This window comes from Staurois parvus, unplaced genomic scaffold (assembly GCF_062004578.1).
Source record: "Staurois parvus isolate SC_StPar_1 unplaced genomic scaffold, SC_StPar_1.0 ptg000122l, whole genome shotgun sequence".
Classification (NCBI taxonomy): domain Eukaryota; kingdom Metazoa; phylum Chordata; class Amphibia; order Anura; family Ranidae; genus Staurois; species Staurois parvus.
Genome location: NW_028317918.1, coordinates 3,823,526 through 3,842,926, shown reverse-complemented (window position 1 = coordinate 3,842,926; position 19,401 = coordinate 3,823,526). Strand labels below are relative to the sequence as shown.

The 19,401-nt window shown below is 43.1% G+C and overlaps 1 protein-coding gene across 1 annotated transcript in view; it reads left to right on the top strand.

Moving 5' to 3' along the window:
* ANKRD50 (ankyrin repeat domain 50) overlaps window positions 1-19,401 on the top strand; it is a 103,920-nt gene that overhangs the window by 33,994 nt on the left and 50,525 nt on the right. Inside the window, exon 3 of the mRNA XM_089672184.1 lies at window positions 11,715-11,944. Within this exon, the coding sequence (XP_089528310.1) occupies window positions 11,715-11,944 (230 nt within the window). The remainder of the gene's footprint in view (window positions 1-11,714; window positions 11,945-19,401) is intronic.

Genomic DNA, 19,401 nt, shown 5'->3' with positions numbered 1-19,401 from the left:
TGGCTGTTTTTTAAAAGTCAGCAGCTACATTTTTTTTTTTTTAAATCAGTTTTTATTAGAGACACAGTTTCCATACACAGTTACATTTTTGTTTTAACAATACAACCCAAGAACAAGTGAACATGAAAAAGTTGACAAGAACAAACATTTGTACAGGTCTGGCATGCAGACTGACCCTTGCAATGTAACAAAACATAAGTGATAACAAAAAACCCAATCCACCTGCCCCACTGCCATTCCAACAACCCTCAGTTCCCATTATACAAAAGGAAGAGGACCATAACATAAGGAGACACCATATTATCCATATTATAAAATTAGAGACAAGCAAGTCACCATACCCGCCAGATCATTATTGCTCAAGTATCAAGCCTCTCCTTAATGAGGGCCGACACAGCACCTATACCTGCAGGAATCCAAAAAATGAAAAATGCAGGGTCATCATTGCTCAACTGACTAAATACCGTCAGGTATATTTCGCAGTTATATGGGGGTGGAAAATGTGCTGCAAGCCAAGTTTCTTAATATGTTGTGAAAAGGGAGTGGGTTGCCTAGGACCCTGGGGAGAATATTTTTTAAATAAATCCAGATAGGTATCTAACACGGTATTAAAGTCCCTTACCACTAGAATTGGTGTTTGCGGGAATGCAGCTATAAACCGTAATAGGCACAATCTCCATAGAGAATGGCGGAAGGATATAAACATTAGCAAGAACACTTAGCTGAGAATTCCAATTCCAATGTAAAAAAATATAACGGCCCAATGAATCAATTTGTGATGAGAGAACTGTAAATGGTACCTCTAGCCACCAACACGCTCACACCCCTAGAGTATTGAGAGTGTGTGGCATGAAGCTGAGTAGGAAACCTGGATCTTCGCAGATAATGGAGAGTATCTACTGTTAAATGGGTCTCTTGAAAACATACAATTGAGGGGGAATGATGACAGATGAACGTAAAAACTGCAGTCCTCTTTTTCGGATCATGTAACCCTTGGACATTCCGGGAGAAGATAACATCTTTTTGTTTACTCATCATATGCTAACCAAGAATAAAGCCAGATAGGAAAACAAAATAGTAGATAAGCACTGGTGTTCCCATCTCAAAATCTTCTGGCAGGTAGTGCTCACCCATTTCCTCCAAGGAAGAAGACCCCTTCCAAAATTGGCCATAGTCCTCTTGGTGAAATATCGAGAGGGAAGAAATATTGACCTGACATAAAGACAATACGGCAAGTGGGGAAAAAAAGTAAACAAAACAGAACTAAGGCCCAAAAGAACAAGGGGCCAAACCAAAAAATAAAAGTTAAATAAGCCCCGCAGGGTTGCGTGGGAGGAGAACAAAAGAGCTAAAGCCAATTGTTTGAATGGTGGGACCATGTGAGGCGGACGATCTCCTGTGACGAGAGCTCACTTCCTTCAACTCCGCTTTCCTAATGAAGGAGACATTGGAAACCTGAAAAACAAAACATAAGGATGCCTCTGGTCGGCTACCCGATCAAGCAGGGGCTGGTCCTAGGCATCTTTCATTATGATCTAGCCAGTGGGTCACAGCATTTGGCGAATCGAAGAATTGTATGGATCCATCGGCCACCACTCGAAGCTTGACAGGATAGAGCATAGAATAGGGCACTGGGATTGCTCGCAGGCGTTTTTTAACTTCAACAAATCTGGCTAGTTTACGCTGGACTTCAGCAGAGAAGGCTGGAAAGATAGATATGCTTCCACCATGGATTTACAAGCGTGGCTGTTGCCAGGCAAGTGTAAGGATAATGTCTGTCTTTATAGTATAGAAGCTTCAGCAGAAAGGGCCTTTCTGCCCCCCCCCCCCCCCCGGTGATGGGGGACGAGATGGCACCCTATGAGCTCTTTCCACAGAAAAGAAAGGGGTAAGATTATCCTTACCAAATGTAGTTAGAATCCAATTCTCAATAAATTCAACAGGATGTTTACCCTCCACTTTCTCTGGTAAGCCGAGTAGACGAAGGTTACTTTTGCAAAGACTATTCTCCATGTCCTCAATTCTTACCGAGTGCTTCGCAGTCTTAACTGTGTTAGAGTGCACATCCTGTTGGAGGGGAGGAAAATTATCCTCAGTGGTGCTCATTCGACCCTCCAGAGCAACTGCCCTTTCTCTGACTTTCTGCATGTCATGGCGGATAAATCTTAATACTCTTTATTCCACTGTGAGCTGGGTTAGGGAAGTGCCATACGTACGTACTGCCGTCAGAATGTCTTTAAGGGATGGCTCAAGAGAGTTTGAGTCGTCTGCCTGACTAATGTTGGAGAGTGGGGACCGACCTGTACTCACTGTTACAGGAGGAGAGGATGAGACCGAGGCCTCCGGGAGCCCCGCCGGTGGAATGACCACCACGGCAGTGTGCTGCCCCACCACATCCTGCTGGGTAGGTGGCGGAGGCCACTCCTTGGTGGCTGTGTGGGCGTATTTGCACAATTTAGCTGCTACGTCTTTCTGGCAGTCTTTAGAGGGCCGTTGAGGAAGTGGTTCCCCATCATGTTGAGAAGGCCGTGCGGCTCCCTCCTCCTTTTCTTTTCATCATGACTGCCGCCCTCCGCATCTGTAGCAGGATATGTCTGTGAACAGGGCCGACTCAAATCATATTGTAATTCAGTGTTATTAAATATTACATTTCCTTTTCAATGTGCGTAGCTATAATTTTCTGTAAAAAAAAAAAATAAAAAAAATGCAATATGGCTACCTGAAGCCATTCTATGCACAGATGGTTTACAGAACACCCCTGAAAATGTAATTTTTTTAAGTGATTGGCTTACTGCTTTTTCCAGAAGTCTGCACTAAGTTACAGGTCAGATTTTTGGCATCCCTTGCTACAAAAATGTCGTTTTGGTGAGATACTGCCAAAGAGAAATCATGTCTAAAGGATGTAGACCCTGCCACTTTCTTCATTAGAGCTCTGCAGGTGCAGCAGCTGACCGAAGACACTCCCATTAAATTCACTTTCCACATTGATACAGACAAGCAGCTATTTCTACAGAGTAACAAAAGGTAGGAATTTGCAACAAAGTTTGTTAAAATCCTTGCAATGTAGATAGGCCACCCATAGAGGTTTTTTCCTCAACAAATGTAGAGTTACTCTTCAAAGTGATTCTAATGCAGGCCATAGATGGGTCGAAAATCGGCTGATTTTTCGGCCGAAAATAAAATCGGCCGATTTTCGGATCGTTAGTGGGCTATTTGGTCGGCCGTTTTTCGGTATTTTAGCCGTTTTTTTTTTCTGTAAAGTTGGAAAAAAATCGGCCGATTTTCGCGGCAATTAGTGGGCAAATCGGCCGATTTTTTGCCGATAAAAAATCTGCGCGTGAGCAGTGACCTGCAAGAGGAAGAGGATGAAGAAGAAGAGGATGAGGATGAGGATGAAGAAGAGGATGAGGATGAAGAAGAGGATGAGGATGAAGAAGAGGATGAAGAAGAGGAGGATGAGGATGAAGAAGAGGATGAGGATGAAGAAGAGGATGAGGATGAAGAAGAGGATGAAGAAGAAGAGGATGAGGGTGAAGAAGAAGAGGATGAGGGTGAAGAAGAAGAGGATGAGGGTGAAGAAGAAGAGGATGAGGGTGAAGAAGAAGAGGATGAGGGTGAAGAAGAAGAGGATGAGGGTGAAGAAGAGGATGAGGATGTAGAAGAAGAAGAGGATGAGGATGTAGAAGAAGAAGAGGATGAGGATGTAGAAGAAGAAGAGGATGAGGATGAAAATAAGTAGAATTCCAGTCCAGCAAAAAGTGTCTCTGCAGAGAGCTCCGCTATTTCTGACAGTTCTCTGACAGTTCTTTGACATTTACAGCGGTTGCAACAATGTATCTATTTGTTTCCGAATAAAAACATCTGTATCCTAAATGGAAACAAATAGATACAATGTTTCAACCACTGTAAATGTGAAGGAACTGTCAGAAATAGCGGAGCTCTCTGCAGGGACACTTTTTGCCTGCTGTAGAAGGGATGAAAATCGGCCGATTTTTTTTTTTTTTTTTTTTTTTTTTACCATTGATGGTAACGTCGGCCGCTTGAACGACCGAATTTTTGTTTTTTAAAAGAAAAATCTGCCGTTTTTCTCCTTATCTATGGCCTGCATAAGGCTATGTTCACATTGGTGTGGCTCTGAGAGCTGCGTTTTGCATGGGTACGGAAGCCTATTCATATGAATGGGTTGATATGCCTCCTGAAACACAGGGAAAAGGACCTGGCACCATTTCTGGAATCGCAGCCAGCAGGGGAACCAGAAGTGCAGTGCGGTTCTCGGTGATATTGCGATTTCCAGTGCATGCAGCATGCCATTAGGATTAATGGCACCCGCACACATCTCCTCCATTTTTCTATGCGTGTGGTTATGGCTGTCGGAACAGGTGAGAGGAGAAGCCAGGAGTACCAGCAGGGGACCCCAGAAGAACATCTTGATAATTAAAAAAAATCACTTTAAAAGCAATAATAATGCAGTTAAATCGCTAAAACATTAAATGGATGTGAAGCCTGTACTAAACAAAATGTGGACATTGTTTGACTATCCTTATATAAAATACCAGTTTCCCCTCAGTCCTACTGATCCAAAAGCTTCATTATATTTTGAGTTGCCAACCTCAAATACACTATATTGCCAAAAGTATTAGGACACCCTTCAAAATCATTGGATTCAGGTGTTCCAGTCACCTCCATGGCCACAGCTGTATAAAATCAAGCACCTAGGCATGCAGACTGCTTCTACAAACATTTGTGAAAGAATGGGTCGCTCTCAGGAGCTCATTGAATTCAAGCGTGGTACCATGATAGTTTGCCACCTGTGCAATTAGTCCATCCGTGAAATTTCCTTGCTACTAAAAATTCCACAGTCAACTGTGGTATTATAACAAAGTGGAAGCAACTGGGAACAACAACAACTCAGCCACGAAGTGGTAGGCCACGAAAAATGACAGAGCGGGGTCAACGCATGCTGATGCGTACAGTGCTAAAGACCTCCAAACTTTGTGTGGCCTTCAAACTAGCACAACAACAGTGTGTAGAAAGCTTCATGGAATGGGTTTTCATGGCTGAGCAGCTGCATCCAAGCCTTACATCACCAAGTTCAATGCAAAGCGTTAAATGCAGTGGTGTAAAGCATGTCGCCACTGGACTCGAGCAGTGGAGAGTGTTGTTTTTTCTTTGGCCTGACAAGTCACGCTTCTTTATCTGACAATCCAATGGACGTGTCTGGGTTTGGTGGTTGCCAGGAGCATGGTACTTGCCTGACTGCATTGTTCCAAGTGTAAAGTTTGGTGGAGGGGGGATTATGGTGTGGAGTTGTTTTTAAGGGGTTGGGCTTGGCCCCTTAGTTCCCTTCACTGGAACTCTTGATGCATCAGTATACCAAGACAGTTTGGGGATGGCCTCTTTCTGTTCCAAAACGACTGCGCACCAGTGCACAAAGCAAGGTCCACAAAGTCTTGGATGAGTGAGTTTGGGGTGGAGGAACTTGACTGGCTTGCAGAGAGTCTTGACTTCAACCCGTTAGAACACCTTTGGTATGAATTAGAGTGGAGACTGCGAGCCAAGCCTTCTTATCTGACACCAGTGCTTGACCTCTCAAATGTGCTTCTGTTAGAATGGTCAAACATTCCCATAGACACACTCCAATGCCTTGTGGACAGCCTTCCCAGGAGAGTTTAAGCTTTTATAGCTGCAAAGGGTGGGCCAACTCAATATTGAACCCTACAGGCTAAGACTGGGATGCCTTTAAAGTTCATGTGCATGTCAAGGCAGGCATCCCAAAAGAAAAGCAGACTCGATGGACCACTCAATCTTTTTCTGCCATCACTTCATCATATTCGCTAGGCCCTCTGCTTAAAACAAATATACAATGTTTGGGGGTTCAAAGTCATTCTCTAGGAAATAAAACAAATGCAGTTTTTTACATGCGGTTTGCTGAAGTGGTTAATACTGCTTTAATTGGAAGATGTCATTACACATACCTGTTATGTTCTCCATTTTGATCTTTTTGTTCACAGATTTTCATTTCAGCATAGGTTCTTTCCCCCCCCCCCCCCCAAAGAAAAACCCCATAACGTCCCTTTCTGTGGTGGCTGCTGTTATTGACTGGGTCTCCTTGGAGCCAACACAGCGCACACATTATCTTCCCCTACCTTCCTATGTGATACAATACAATTCAGTGCATATTCATGTTAATCTGGGAGACTGATCAGGTCTAATTTTGTATCTAATAATATTTTTATTTTGTTGGTTAAACGTGGACCAATTTTTTTAATAGACCATACAGCAGAGAATCAAGCATCAAATTATGTCATGCCTGTTACTAACGAGAAAATTGGACGAAAAAATACGCATTAGAAGTGATAGTCAGTCAGATAACCGTTTTGTTCGTACAGAGCTTTCAAGAACTGATCACGACTGTTCATGCAAAAATATCTGAAGGGACAGGCATGGACATTTTTTTCATAAGATAATTGAACAAACGATTTATGTTTAATTAGTATAATATTTTTACGAAAAAATTGAGTGACCAAGACCAGATATGATTGGAAGAGAGAGACTGCATTACAATACAATGCAATACATTACATCATCGCAGGAAGTTGTATTCTTTCCTTTTTTTTTTTTTTTTTTAAATTACCGTATTTTTCGCTCCATAAGACGCACCTAGGTTTTAGAGGCAGAAAACAGGAAAAAAAAATTCTGAACTAATGGACTGCAGACATAGTAGAGGAGATGACCAGAGACTGCGGACAGTACAGGGATGACCAGTGACTGCGGACAGTACAGGGATGACCAGTGACTGCGGACAGTACAGGGATGACCAGTGACTGCGGACAGTACAGGGATGACCAGAGACTGCGGACAGTACAGGGATGACCAGAGACTGCGGACAGTACAGGGATGACCAGAGACTGCGGACAGTACAGGGATGACCAGTGACTGCGGACAGTACAGGGATGACCAGTGACTGCGGACAGTACAGGGATGACCAGTGACTGCGGACAGTACAGGGATGACCAGTGACTGCGGACAGTACAGGGATGACCAGTGACTGCGGACAGTACAGGGATGACCAGTGACTGCGGACAGTACAGGGATGACCAGTGACTGCGGACAGTACAGGGATGACCAGTGACTGCGGACAGTACAGGGATGACCAGTGACTGCGGACAGTACAGGGATGACCAGTGACTGCGGACAGTACAGGGATGACCAGTGACTGCGGACAGTACAGGGATGACCAGTGACTGCGGACAGTACAGGGATGACCAGTGACTGCGGACAGTACAGGGATGACCAGTGACTGCGGACAGTACAGGGATGACCAGTGACTGCGGACAGTACAGGGATGACCAGTGACTGCGGACAGTACAGGGATGACCAGTGACTGCGGACAGTACAGGGATGACCAGTGACTGCGGACAGTACAGGGATGACCAGTGACTGCGGACAGTACAGGGATGACCAGTGACTGCGGACAGCACAGGGATGACCAGTGACTGCGGACAGCACAGGGATGACCAGTGACTGCGGACAGCACAGGGATGACCAGTGACTGCGGACAGCACAGGGATGACCAGTGACTGCGGACAGCACAGGGATGACCAGTGACTGCGGACAGCACAGGGATGACCAGTGACTGCGGACAGCACAGGGATGACCAGTGACTGCGGACAGCACAGGGATGACCAGTGACTGCGGACAGCACAGGGATGACCAGTGACTGCGGACAGCACAGGGATGACCAGTGACTGCGGACAGCACAGGGATGACCAGTGACTGCGGACAGCACAGGGATGACCAGTGACTGCGGACAGCACAGGGATGACCAGTGACTGCGGACAGCACAGGGATGACCAGTGACTGCGGACAGCACAGGGATGACCAGTGACTGCGGACAGTACAGGGATGACCAGAGACTGCGGACACAGTACAGGGATGACCAGTGACTGCGGACAGCACAGGGATGACCAGTGACTGCGGACAGCACAGGGATGGCCAGTGACTGCGGACAGCACAGGGATGGCCAGTGACTGCGGACAGCACAGGGATGGCCAGTGACTGCGGACAGCACAGGGATGGCCAGTGACTGCGGACAGCACAGGGATGACCAGAGACTGCGGACAGCACAGGGATGGCCAGTGACTGCGGACAGCACAGGGATGGCCAGTGACTGCGGACAGCACAGGGATGGCCAGTGACTGCGGACAGCACAGGGATGGCCAGTGACTGCGGACAGCACAGGGATGGCCAGTGACTGCGGACAGCACAGGGATGGCCAGTGACTGCGGACAGCACAGGGATGGCCAGTGACTGCGGACAGCACAGGGATGGCCAGTGACTGCGGACAGCACAGGGATGGCCAGTGACTGCGGACAGCACAGGAGATGACTGCTGACCTTTGGGGAGGGGGGGGGGGAGCGGGTACCTGAATTTGACAGGTACCCGCTCTTACTTCTGCAGAGTTTTTCTTTGATCTTACCTGTTCCTCTATCCAGCCGCGCGCTGTCTACCCGGCTTCTGTAGTGTGGGCGCTCGGCGGACAGCCCGATGCCCAGTGCGCATGCGCGAGAAGCGCTGCGCTTTGTGATTGGTCCGGCGGCTTCTGGGATCTGTCATGTATCCCGGGTACCGCCTTACCATTCACAAAGAGCACCGCTTCTTGTGCATGCGCACTTGGGACCCGGCTGTCACGCACACTACAGAAGCCGGGAAGACAGCGCGCCGCTGGATAGAGGAACAGGTAAGGTCCCGCTGCAGAGCTGAGCGGCTGGCCCGGTATTCTGACACGGCGGCGGTGAAAATACCGGACCGGCCGCTCTATATTCGCTCCATAAGACGCACTGACATTTTCCCCCCTTTTTTGGGGGGAAAAAAGTGCGTCTTATGGAGCGAAAAATACGGTATATTTTTATTACATCTTACAAAACCAACATAACATTATTATATAATTATCAATCATTATTACAATTTTCCACAAAACAAAGAAATAAAGGAAACCCTCCCCTCCCATATTTCACTACCTTTGCTTTTTCCAGTAATTTGTGCTCTCACCTACTTTCCCCCCTGGATATACTATATCCTATTGTCATATCAGTATATCCCTCCTACCTCTCATTATTCTTCTACGCCATCAGTTCTACAAATCTCTGTGTAGATTTAAACTCACACCATTTTTCCCAGATTTTTATAAATGTACCCATTTTATCTTCTCCACCTATGGTATAGTTCTTTTTTCCTATATATGTTTTCTACCCTCTTTATCCAATTCTTTAATTTAGGGGGTCTCTTGGGCCTTCCAAAATGTAGGGATCAACCCTTTTGCCACATTAATGAAATGAGGTGTCATTGTGTTCTTATATTGTTTCACTGTTGGGTCAGTATTATGGAATAAGCACACCCATGGGTCTTTTAATATACCCTCTCTCATGATCTCAGCTATTTGTTGTACTATCTCCTGCCAAGATTCCTGTATTTTGGGGCACACCCACCATATATGTATTATTGTACCCTCCATCCCACATCTTCTCCAACAATACGAGTTTGTCAGGGTGTTCCTTATGGGCTCTACTATATGTAATATACTATCTTACCAATAATTTATAATTCATCTCCACTGTCTTCATGTCAACTGCCCCTTGGGTCATTCTAAATTTTTTCCTTCTCTGTTGCTTACTCAACTGTGTTTTCAACCCATTTTCCCATATACTCTGGGAGAGCCGGTTCAGATATATCATGGTCACTATCTTATAAATACTCAAAGTACAGCATTTTTGTATTCCATCTAAGTTCGACAGTTGCAGCATGTTTTCAACCCCTCTTAGTGACTGTGGAAGTGATGCAACAAAATGTCTTAATTGATGATACCGCCAATCATCTATCACATAAAACATCCTCTTTTTGTTTCAACTCTTGTAAAGTGCCTATTTCCCTTTTTTTTTCATGATATCTTTTAGCCGTGCATTCTTATCTTTCCCCGGTGGATAAAAATCCGTTCCCTCCAATGATATTATATGGTGAGTTAAACCCCCATCCGTTTTGTTTATTAATTAAAAATCCCATACCCTAAATAGATTTCTTGTTAAAGTACTAGTATTTTCAGATAGCATATGATACTGTTGTGGAACCCTAATCATTTTATCTAATTGTGATTCACTTAGTTTTTGTTCAGTCCCTACCCAACTTTTCCCCTGTAAATTATATATCCATTCCATTATTCGTGCTATTAATACTGCAAAATAATATCTCTTAAACTCTGGCACATTTAAACCCCCATTTATTTTATCTTTACATAGAACCTCATATCTCACTCTTGGTTTTTTGTTTGCCCATGTATATCTCATCATTCCTTTTAAGACCCTAAAGTACGTTTGCGGTAAATATATTGGAAGCATTTAAAATGTGTTTAATGTAAAAGGTTTGAATACCCTGTAAAAAGACATAAGACCTTAAGGAAGTTGTATTCTGTCTTACAAGAATTTTTGCAACTTAAAAACTTATTGGTTTAGGATAGGAGCCTAGCCTAGCAGGGATAAAAAGGACCATCATTAGCCCAATATTCTCGGATATTCTTGTGCACTAGGCATAAGTGGATCATATAGAAATAACTTAGGATCATGAGGAATGAATGCAGATGAGATTTTCGTAGCTCTGTATGACCTGTGTGTCTTTAGCAACTTGTGCAATAATCTCTCAGCATGCAGGAAATTTGTCGATAAAATATTCAGCACATATAGCCTAACTGCCTTATGTAGAAGCATCCTGCATAAAACAAATAATTGTCATCATTGGACTGTGACCAGCATTTAGCTTGAGGGTGAGGACTGGAATTCCTAGAGTATTGTGTTGAACTTTTAGAAATCTGTCTCTAGGTAATTCGACAAATGGTGGATTAATTTTTATGTTGGAAAGGTGTATATGAATCTGTTGCACTTCTAAGAGAGAGGTTGCACTTGTCCAATTAAATTCTCTGTCTGTAAAACTACTCCATTTCATAGGAGAGATAAGTTGGAAGAGTAATGGAAACATAAAAAATATCAGATCCTTAGGAACTTAAAGTGTAGCTGCTGACTTTTAAAAAAACAGACACGTGTCCCTCGATCCAGCAGTGTACTCATAGCAGCCGGTTTCACTGGCCGTCCTATCTCCCCGGGACCGACATCTTAAGTGTGGGCACCCGGTTGTGGCAGCTTGCGGCTTCACAGTAGGATGCCCACTGCGCATGAGTAAGTCTTCTGGGATCTGTCACATATTCCAGAAGACTACGGGGAGGGAGTGGAGGAAGAACAATTCCCTCCCTGGGCGCTGCCCAAAGGTGCCAATCCTTAAGGTGGAGGAAGGACAAGGCCTTAAAGCGGAGAACTTCCCCTTTTTGGGTAGAGCTCCACTTTAAAGACAAGTTTTGCTGCAAAATTCTCAAAGATGTGACACAATACTTACATCTGCAACACAATCAACAATATGGCAATATTTCTTTGTAAACCTGTCAAAGCAATAACACTGTATGGTAAAAGTGTCACAAATAAGATCTACATGAATCTGTGAAAATGTTACAGGATTTTCAGATATTTGACACAAGGCTTCCAACTACATGGACGCTGTTAGGAATGAGAGAAGAATGGCTTATACAATAGCCCCCAGTATGTTGTCTGGTTGCAGATCAGATATTTTCTACTGATAAGGAATTCTGAATACAATAATTTATTTTCTGGTTTTAGGTGTGTTCTTCTTCCTCTGCTGGCCATGAAATCGCCTCCTCAGAGTCTTTTGATGGTTGTCGATTCAGTTGATGAAGGATGCAATGTAACTGAAGGAGAACACAGACCATCTGGATTATCTGGAACCATAGCAGATCTTTTAGCAAGTCATCACGAGTTCTTTCCTCCCTGGCTCCTTCTAATATGTTCAGCCCGCAAGCAGAGCAGAACAGTCACTAAAATGTTTACAGGTTTGTTTTAAACCTTGTTTTTTTATTTATTTTTTTTAGATGTCTGTGCTGTAGGTTTAAATTATCTTCGCATTGTTGTGCCCCACTTGCTTGTTGCAGTGGGTGATTTGTGTCCCCTGGGATCTCCCAGTTGGGATGTTTAGTAATGGATAGTGGTGCACTGAAATGAAAATTCTGGTGCCGAAACCTATACCGAAAATTCAGAATGCATATGGCCAAAAACTGAACCAAAACCGAAATGTCTGCATATGTGGGGGTGGGGAGGCTCCAATATTTTTTTTCGTATTTTTTTTTTTTCTACTTTCATGTATATTTTTTTAATTTTTTTTTTTTTTTTTTTGAACTTGTGATTTTATTGCCATCACATAGGGGACTGATAGTCCCTTATATGATGGCATATGAGTGATAGGTCCTCTTTGTAGGGGGGAGGGGATGGGGAGAGGGGCAGGAGAGGAGCAGTGTGTACAGTGAGGGAGCAGAATTAGCTATAGCTCACAGAATTAGCTGTCACTTTCCCCCGAACTAAAGGATATTTTGTTTCTTTTATCCCGGGAAAGAAACTAAAAGGAAACATTGTTTCTTTTAGCTGGGGGGAGAGTGACAGCTGATTCTGTGAGCTGTAGTGAAGAAAAAAAAAAAGCCGGTAATTACATTTAAAAACCGGCACTGACATATAGTGACAGCCAGTGAGGAAGCCTCTCTGTATACACTGCTCCTCTCCTGCCTTTCCCAGCCACCCCCTCACATCTGCAGCACACACAGTCCTCTGTATCGGCTAAATTTTTCCCATTGGCAGAATGCCGATAGGGCTATTTTTGACGGATATGTTTTGATAGCCGAAATTTTTTGGTGCATCCATAGTCATGGCTATAAGAAAAGCACACTATTCTGATTATAACTATGAGGTGAATTCACTAAGAGTTAAATAACGACTGAAAAAAATGCGGTACAATAACGCATGTAGCAAATTTTTCACAAATTTGCAATTCACTAAGAATTTTGCGGTAAATAACTCTTTATCGCACGGTAGCTGGTTGTTAAGGAAGCCAGCCTCAGTGTCCTTTTACGACAGATAACTCATCAGCTGTCAGTGGGACCGCCAAAATAAAATTTTAAAAATGGTGTGTGGGTCCCCTGACAATCCTAAGGGATTTTAGGTCTGGTATGGATCTGGGGGGGACACTACACCGTTTTTTAAAAACGTTTTGCGTGGGGTTACCCTTAATATCCATGCAGACCCTGTCACTGCATCTGAAAAAATACCGCATATGATGCCACTAGCAAAACCCTAGTGATAAATATTGCATCTTCTTTTACTTTGTGTTGTGTTTGTGAATTGGACTTAACAGCTTACCGCATGGTTTTCTTTGCAGTATTTACCGACACATTTTTATTTTGCGTTAAATACCACAGAATCGTGTTTTTTTGGGTTTTTTTGTGAATTGGACAATATGTTAGCACATACAATTAATATATGGAAATGAGTCACATGACAGTGTTATCACATGCGGTAACCTTTAGTGAATTGACCCCTTTGGGTCATTCATAGTTTGACACAGGAGTGGGAAGCAATCTATCACATTTATCAAGGGAATTCTGAAGACTTTTTTTTTTTTTAATGTTGAAGTGACCCTGAAATGAACTCAAACATACAAACCTAACAGCATAGTCTTTTAACTGGTGGTGGTAGTGGTGGGCAGGGGAAGGCTTACTCTTCATCCAGGTGTATAATGAATATAATCTGTAAATATATAATCCGCTGTTGATCAAGAGCTACTATTTCTTAATTTCCCATGGCTACCGGTACTTCCCTTGTTGGTGCTGGTGATTGCTTTCATGCCCAAACCTATGTATCTCTTGAAAGTTTTCCCGTGCCTATTACTCCACAAGCTGCAGAGCAGGTTGTGCTGCTCATGTCAGGGGTTCTCCAAAAGGAGTTCCCATTGACTGACAGCCTGATCTAATTAGCATCCCTGTCTTCACAAATTCAATATGGCAGAGAACATAGCCCTCTATTAATTGTCCAGTGGCTGGATGGGATTTTATTAATGTTTCCATTTGTATTAAAAAGTAGGAACTGAACTTAATAAAGGGCTAATTCACACCACTTTAATTGACCTGCTTCAATCTTTATATTTGCTCAACAAAGGCTTACCACCAGGGTACATAAAAAAAACAACTGTTTTGTTTTGTATGCCCTGCTCACACCACAATGCTGCCTTGAGGTGGGTTGCAGTGTTTTGGATTAAAAAAAAAAAAAAAGGTGTATAGAAATTACTTAAATGTAATTTTGTGACATTTCAGTAAAGGTAAAAACAAAAGATAAACTGGTTCTCACTGCCAGTACACAAATGACACCTGCCCACACATATTTTTCCATAGGTACAATGAGTGAGCGTTACCACCTTAGGAGCAGAACCAAGTAATCCTTTTTGTATTTAAAAAAAATAAAACAAATCTTAAAAAGGAAAACCAATGTAGCCACCACATCTAAGGACTAATGAGCTGCAATATATTACACTGAGGAACATTTACTAAGACTGAAGCAGACAGAATCTGGAGCAGCTGTGCATGTCAACCAGTCAGCTTTTAGCTTTCATTTTCAAAACTTGAAGTGTTACTAAACCCACAACAGTAGAATCAGTCTGTATATGCAGTAAAGCATGCTTGGTATAGTCACTGTGGAATTTAAGGGGGGTTATCCTCCTCATTGTGAAAAAAGGATGTTTGACCCTTTCTTCTCTGATCCTTCCATTCTTCTATTGTCTCCAGTCCTTGTGATAGAACAGTGCCTTTTAAGGGCAAGCTGCACATGCTTAGTTTGTTGTGTATTGCTAGAGAGTTTTTATTTTTTCTTGGGAAACTGCATGTGATCAACACTGGGCCAATCAGCACTGTCCAGGCAGAGAAACAGGGGTCCTGCAGCCTCATAGAACAATCAGGGGAGAACAAAAACCACTCCTACAAGCTTTAACCAGCGCTCTCCTTTACACTGATAGAAGTCACGTGACTGCTCTAACTGCTGATGAGAAAAGGTATGTAGCAGTTTATATTTACTAAAATAATTGCATTTCCATGTTCTCTGTACCGTGGGAGACCAGATATAGTGAATGTAGAGTTCTGGGTTTAGTAACATTTTAACTGAACAAGCAGAGGGTAGAAGCTGACTGGTTACTATGCACAGCTGCTCCAGATTCTGAGAGCTCCGTAAATTCCCTATTCTGTAAATTATCTGCTCAAGATTCTGTCTGCTTTGTAAATTCCCCTATTTTGTTCTTGAATTTAGTGCACTTTAACTTATGTGGAAAGGCACAGTGGCTAAATGGTTAGCATTGGGTCGAATCCCAACCATGGCATCACCTGCCTGGAGTTTGCATGTTCTCCCTGTGCCTGCGTGGGTTTCCTCCAGGTACTGTGGTTTCCTCCCACACTCTAAAGACATGCTGGTAGGTTAATTTGATCCTGTCTAAATTGGCCCTAGTATGTGTATGGATGTAAGTTAGGGACCTTAGATTGTACGCCCCTTGAGGGTTAGGGACTGATGTGAATGTAAAGCGTTGCGTAAATTGACAGCGCTATATAAGTAACTGAAATAAATGTGGAGCAGCCTTTTATTTAAGAGCTACTGTATATTGCTGGACATCAAGAGCAGCATGCTGTAATGTAGCTCATAGGTATTTACTGTGTACTCGTTTAAGGTGTACTCACATTAGGCACAGTTGCCTTGCACTTAGTCCAAGTACATTTGTCTCCTGTCCCCTGCTTGTCTACGTTTACATTGTATTTGGGCCCAAGTATGCTTTCCTTATCACCCCTGCCAGCCAGATAACAGTTGTTCATGCTTTTATGTTCTTTGGGTGCTCAGTGATCTATGGCGGTTCTATGCTCAGGCACAGCTGACAATCACACCTAAACATACACCTACCCCAGATCACCTCTTCCAAGTTCCAGACACATTATGCTGTAATCACACCACTCAACAAACTGGTCTTTGGGGGTAAACTGTGCTCAGCCATGGTTCATGCACTCCAAAAATGCCCTTGCTAATAACAAAGGAATATGGGAGAAAACCAGGGTAAACATATAGAGAACATAAATCTCTATAATTCTGATCAAAGTACTAAGCCATAATACCACGCTGGTAGCAGAGTTCCTTTGACTGTTAAAAGCTGGAAAACTTTAGTAACAAGCTACCCCCATCACTGAATAATTAGATGCTCTAGGTCTGTTGCTTTTGTTACTTGCTCAGGTCTGTTTATAGCAATACATTTGCATTCATTAACAAGAGAGTGAGAAAAGTTTTCACCTTTAAAAAAAGAATGGAGAATAACATTTTATTTGCATTTAATCTCTTCTAAGCATGCTCAAAACCTTTATCTTTTCCAAAGATTTTAAACATTGTCTTTTTATTTTATTTTTTTTTCATCAGCGTCAGCTGTTTTCCTCTGTCTTCATTTCATTGACAGTCCAGCCTGCAAGAAAACGGATAATTTGTGTTTTCTGCAGAGCTATGCTAACTATGTAAGTTTAACAAAGCAGCCCCAGAGTTCAGTGAAAGACCCTTTGCTGTTTGTGAAATTGCCTGAGGCTCTGCTTTGCTGGTTACTTTCTGCAGTGGCCAAAGGTCACCCTGCTGATTATGTGAAGGAATGAAAGTGCTGAAAGTAGTCATAAAGCTAACATGTTCATAGTAAAAGCTATGAGCAGATAAGGAATCAGTGGTGGGAAAAGCTTGCAGCGTAAAGGTTCATCCGAGATGCCCAAGTGATCACCATAATTTTCAGTCCATCTAAAAACGGAATGACTGGGATATTGAAAAAATATTTTCTAATAAAGAAAACCTGTTTGTGTCCAGTGAATTATATCTTTACAGATTGAGTTCTGTGCTAGAACACTTACAATTACACATAATGTTGTGTTACAAGTCTTATGACCCATATTTCTTCCAGAGTGAATTAGTCCTTAGGCCGCTTTTTACACGAAGGGTCCAATCAGGTCCACCTGTCAGTTTTTCAGGTGGACCTGATTGGACCCTCCATCCTATGGACCGGCGTGTGTCCCACACCCACCTACCTCCAATCTGTTCCCAGAGCGGGCTTGATCCATGTTGACTCTGGATAAACCTAATGGACATGGACCAGTCAGCTGCCCACTTTTCTCTGATCAGCAGGGGATCAGTGGACAGATCCCCTGCTGTTTTAAACAGGCTCTGTCCTGCCTAAGGGTCTTTTCACATGGCTCTTCAGTTCATACCTGCTCATCAGCTTTTCTGCTGGATCTGAATAGAAGTTGCATATAGGTTTGTGGGCAGACAGGTATAAATGGATGTGTGTCCTTTTTACATTGGATTACCTCAAAATCTGTCTAGGTCTGAAAAAAAAACAGGGAAGTGACTTTTTTCTGTGTGGTTGTTTGTTTTTTGTTTTTTTGTTTTTTTTTTTGTTTTTTTTGTGATGTGAAAATCTGAGGTAGTTGGATGTAAAAGGATCTGCCTGCCCATAAAATTAACATGGGTTTTTCGTGTTCTACTGGCGGGCAGTTTTCCCTGCCAACCGCTATAGCCACTGGCAGTAGTCGCTTACAAAGAATATGACAGGCTGGTCATAATAAAGTTGATCAATGTGTCAACTTCACTACATGTGGCCTGCCCATAGATGGATCAAAGCTTGGTTGGTTCCCACTGAACCAGCCGAAGATTTGATCCATTTATGGCCGGCTGAATTCTCTAGATCAGGTAGGTTGATGCAAGGTTTGTAAACACACTTTATTTTTCCATTGTAGTTTAGCTTTAAAGCCCAACTCCAGGCAAAATATAAATAAACGCTAAACACTCCCACCCCCTTCTACTTCATGCTGATTGGCATTTTATTTTTTTACCTATTCAAGTGCAAGTGCAGCGCTAAAGCATAAGTGACAAATGCAATCATAAAGTGCTTATGTGAATAGATGTGTTCATACAATATTCCAGTGAATTAAATCAAATAAAACATCTCAGATCACATAGAATCATAAAAAACTCTAAAATTCTGAATATAAATAGTGGACAGTCCGTGGCACTGCAGGTCACAGAAGTGCCAAGTGATATATGTGTGCTTATTTAACAATAATGGTGATTATACAGCAATTCCAGCTGGGATGCTCAAGAGTGCTCATGATCCAACATAGAAATCCACCACCTTATATGAATGTGCACTCACTAGAACGCTGCTTGTATAACCGCGTTAATGCTGATCCTTATGGGGGGTCTCAGGAACCCATGAATAGGGACCGGACTTCTCCAGGGTCAGGGCTGTGAAAAACAAGCAAAGAATCCTCCTAGAGGGAGAAGCTCACCACAGAAGCTGAAGGTATGGCAATATAGTGTAGTTAAAAAAAAGCAGTGACACATAGTGCTAAAAAAAACACACAGGGTCCTAATGAAGGACCAATAGAGTGACCTAAACAGTTGATAGGTGAACCCAATCCCTGTAGGGATGCAACCAATGTGACCCCTGGATCACCTCTGGATCCTCCCTGTATAAGCACTCCTTTCAGCCTGGTGTCCTGGGCACTAAGACCCCACTGATATCCTGTATCACCACTGTAGTTATTCCCTCTGAACCGGTAAGCCGATAGGCAAGTAGGCCCTCTCACAATGATAATTTCTCAATAGCCCATGGAACAAGAGCGAGACACATTCTCCATATGTAAAACCGTTTTTTAATCCCAAGATTAGATAAGCCAAAATTTACACTCACATTTGGTAGAAGATAACAAGCTTTTCCCCATGTGCTGGGTGTATTGCATGAAAAAGGTGTACCAAAATGGCGCCACACCGGAAGTACGTCACCACGCTTTGCTGTCGACGCGTTGCGTCACGCTTCCTGTCCTGATGAAGTCACGTGGAAGCGTGCCTTCCGCTTACCGGTTCAGAGGGAATAACTACAGTAGTGATACAGGATACCAGTGGGGTCTTAGTGCCCAAGACACCAGGCTGAAAGGAGTGCTTATACAGGGAGGATCCAGAGGTGATCTGAAAGGCTTTGTGGCCCTGAGGGGTCTCTGAGTGGAGGTGAGAGGCCACTACAGCCATTTTGGGATCACCTATCGGTGTGTTGTGCATCCACATTGAATGCGTTGCATGACCAGGAGGAGTGAAGCACTGTGTCCATTCGTTCTCACAGAAATTGGACTGTCTGCACGATTGTGTTTTATGTTATACATTACCAGAGTGTTGTGTATTTTCTGAGCACTAAGTGTTGTTTATCCCTCTGCAGGGATTCACATTTATAGGCATTTAGATGTGTCCCAGTATTGGGTACCAAGGGTCACATTGGTTGCATCCCTACAGGGATTGGGTTCACCTATCAACTGTTTAGATCACTCTATTGGTCCTTCATTAGGACCCTTTGTAGTTTTTTAGCACTATTTGTCACTGCTTTTGTTATTTTATATAACGCTACACCATCTCACATTTT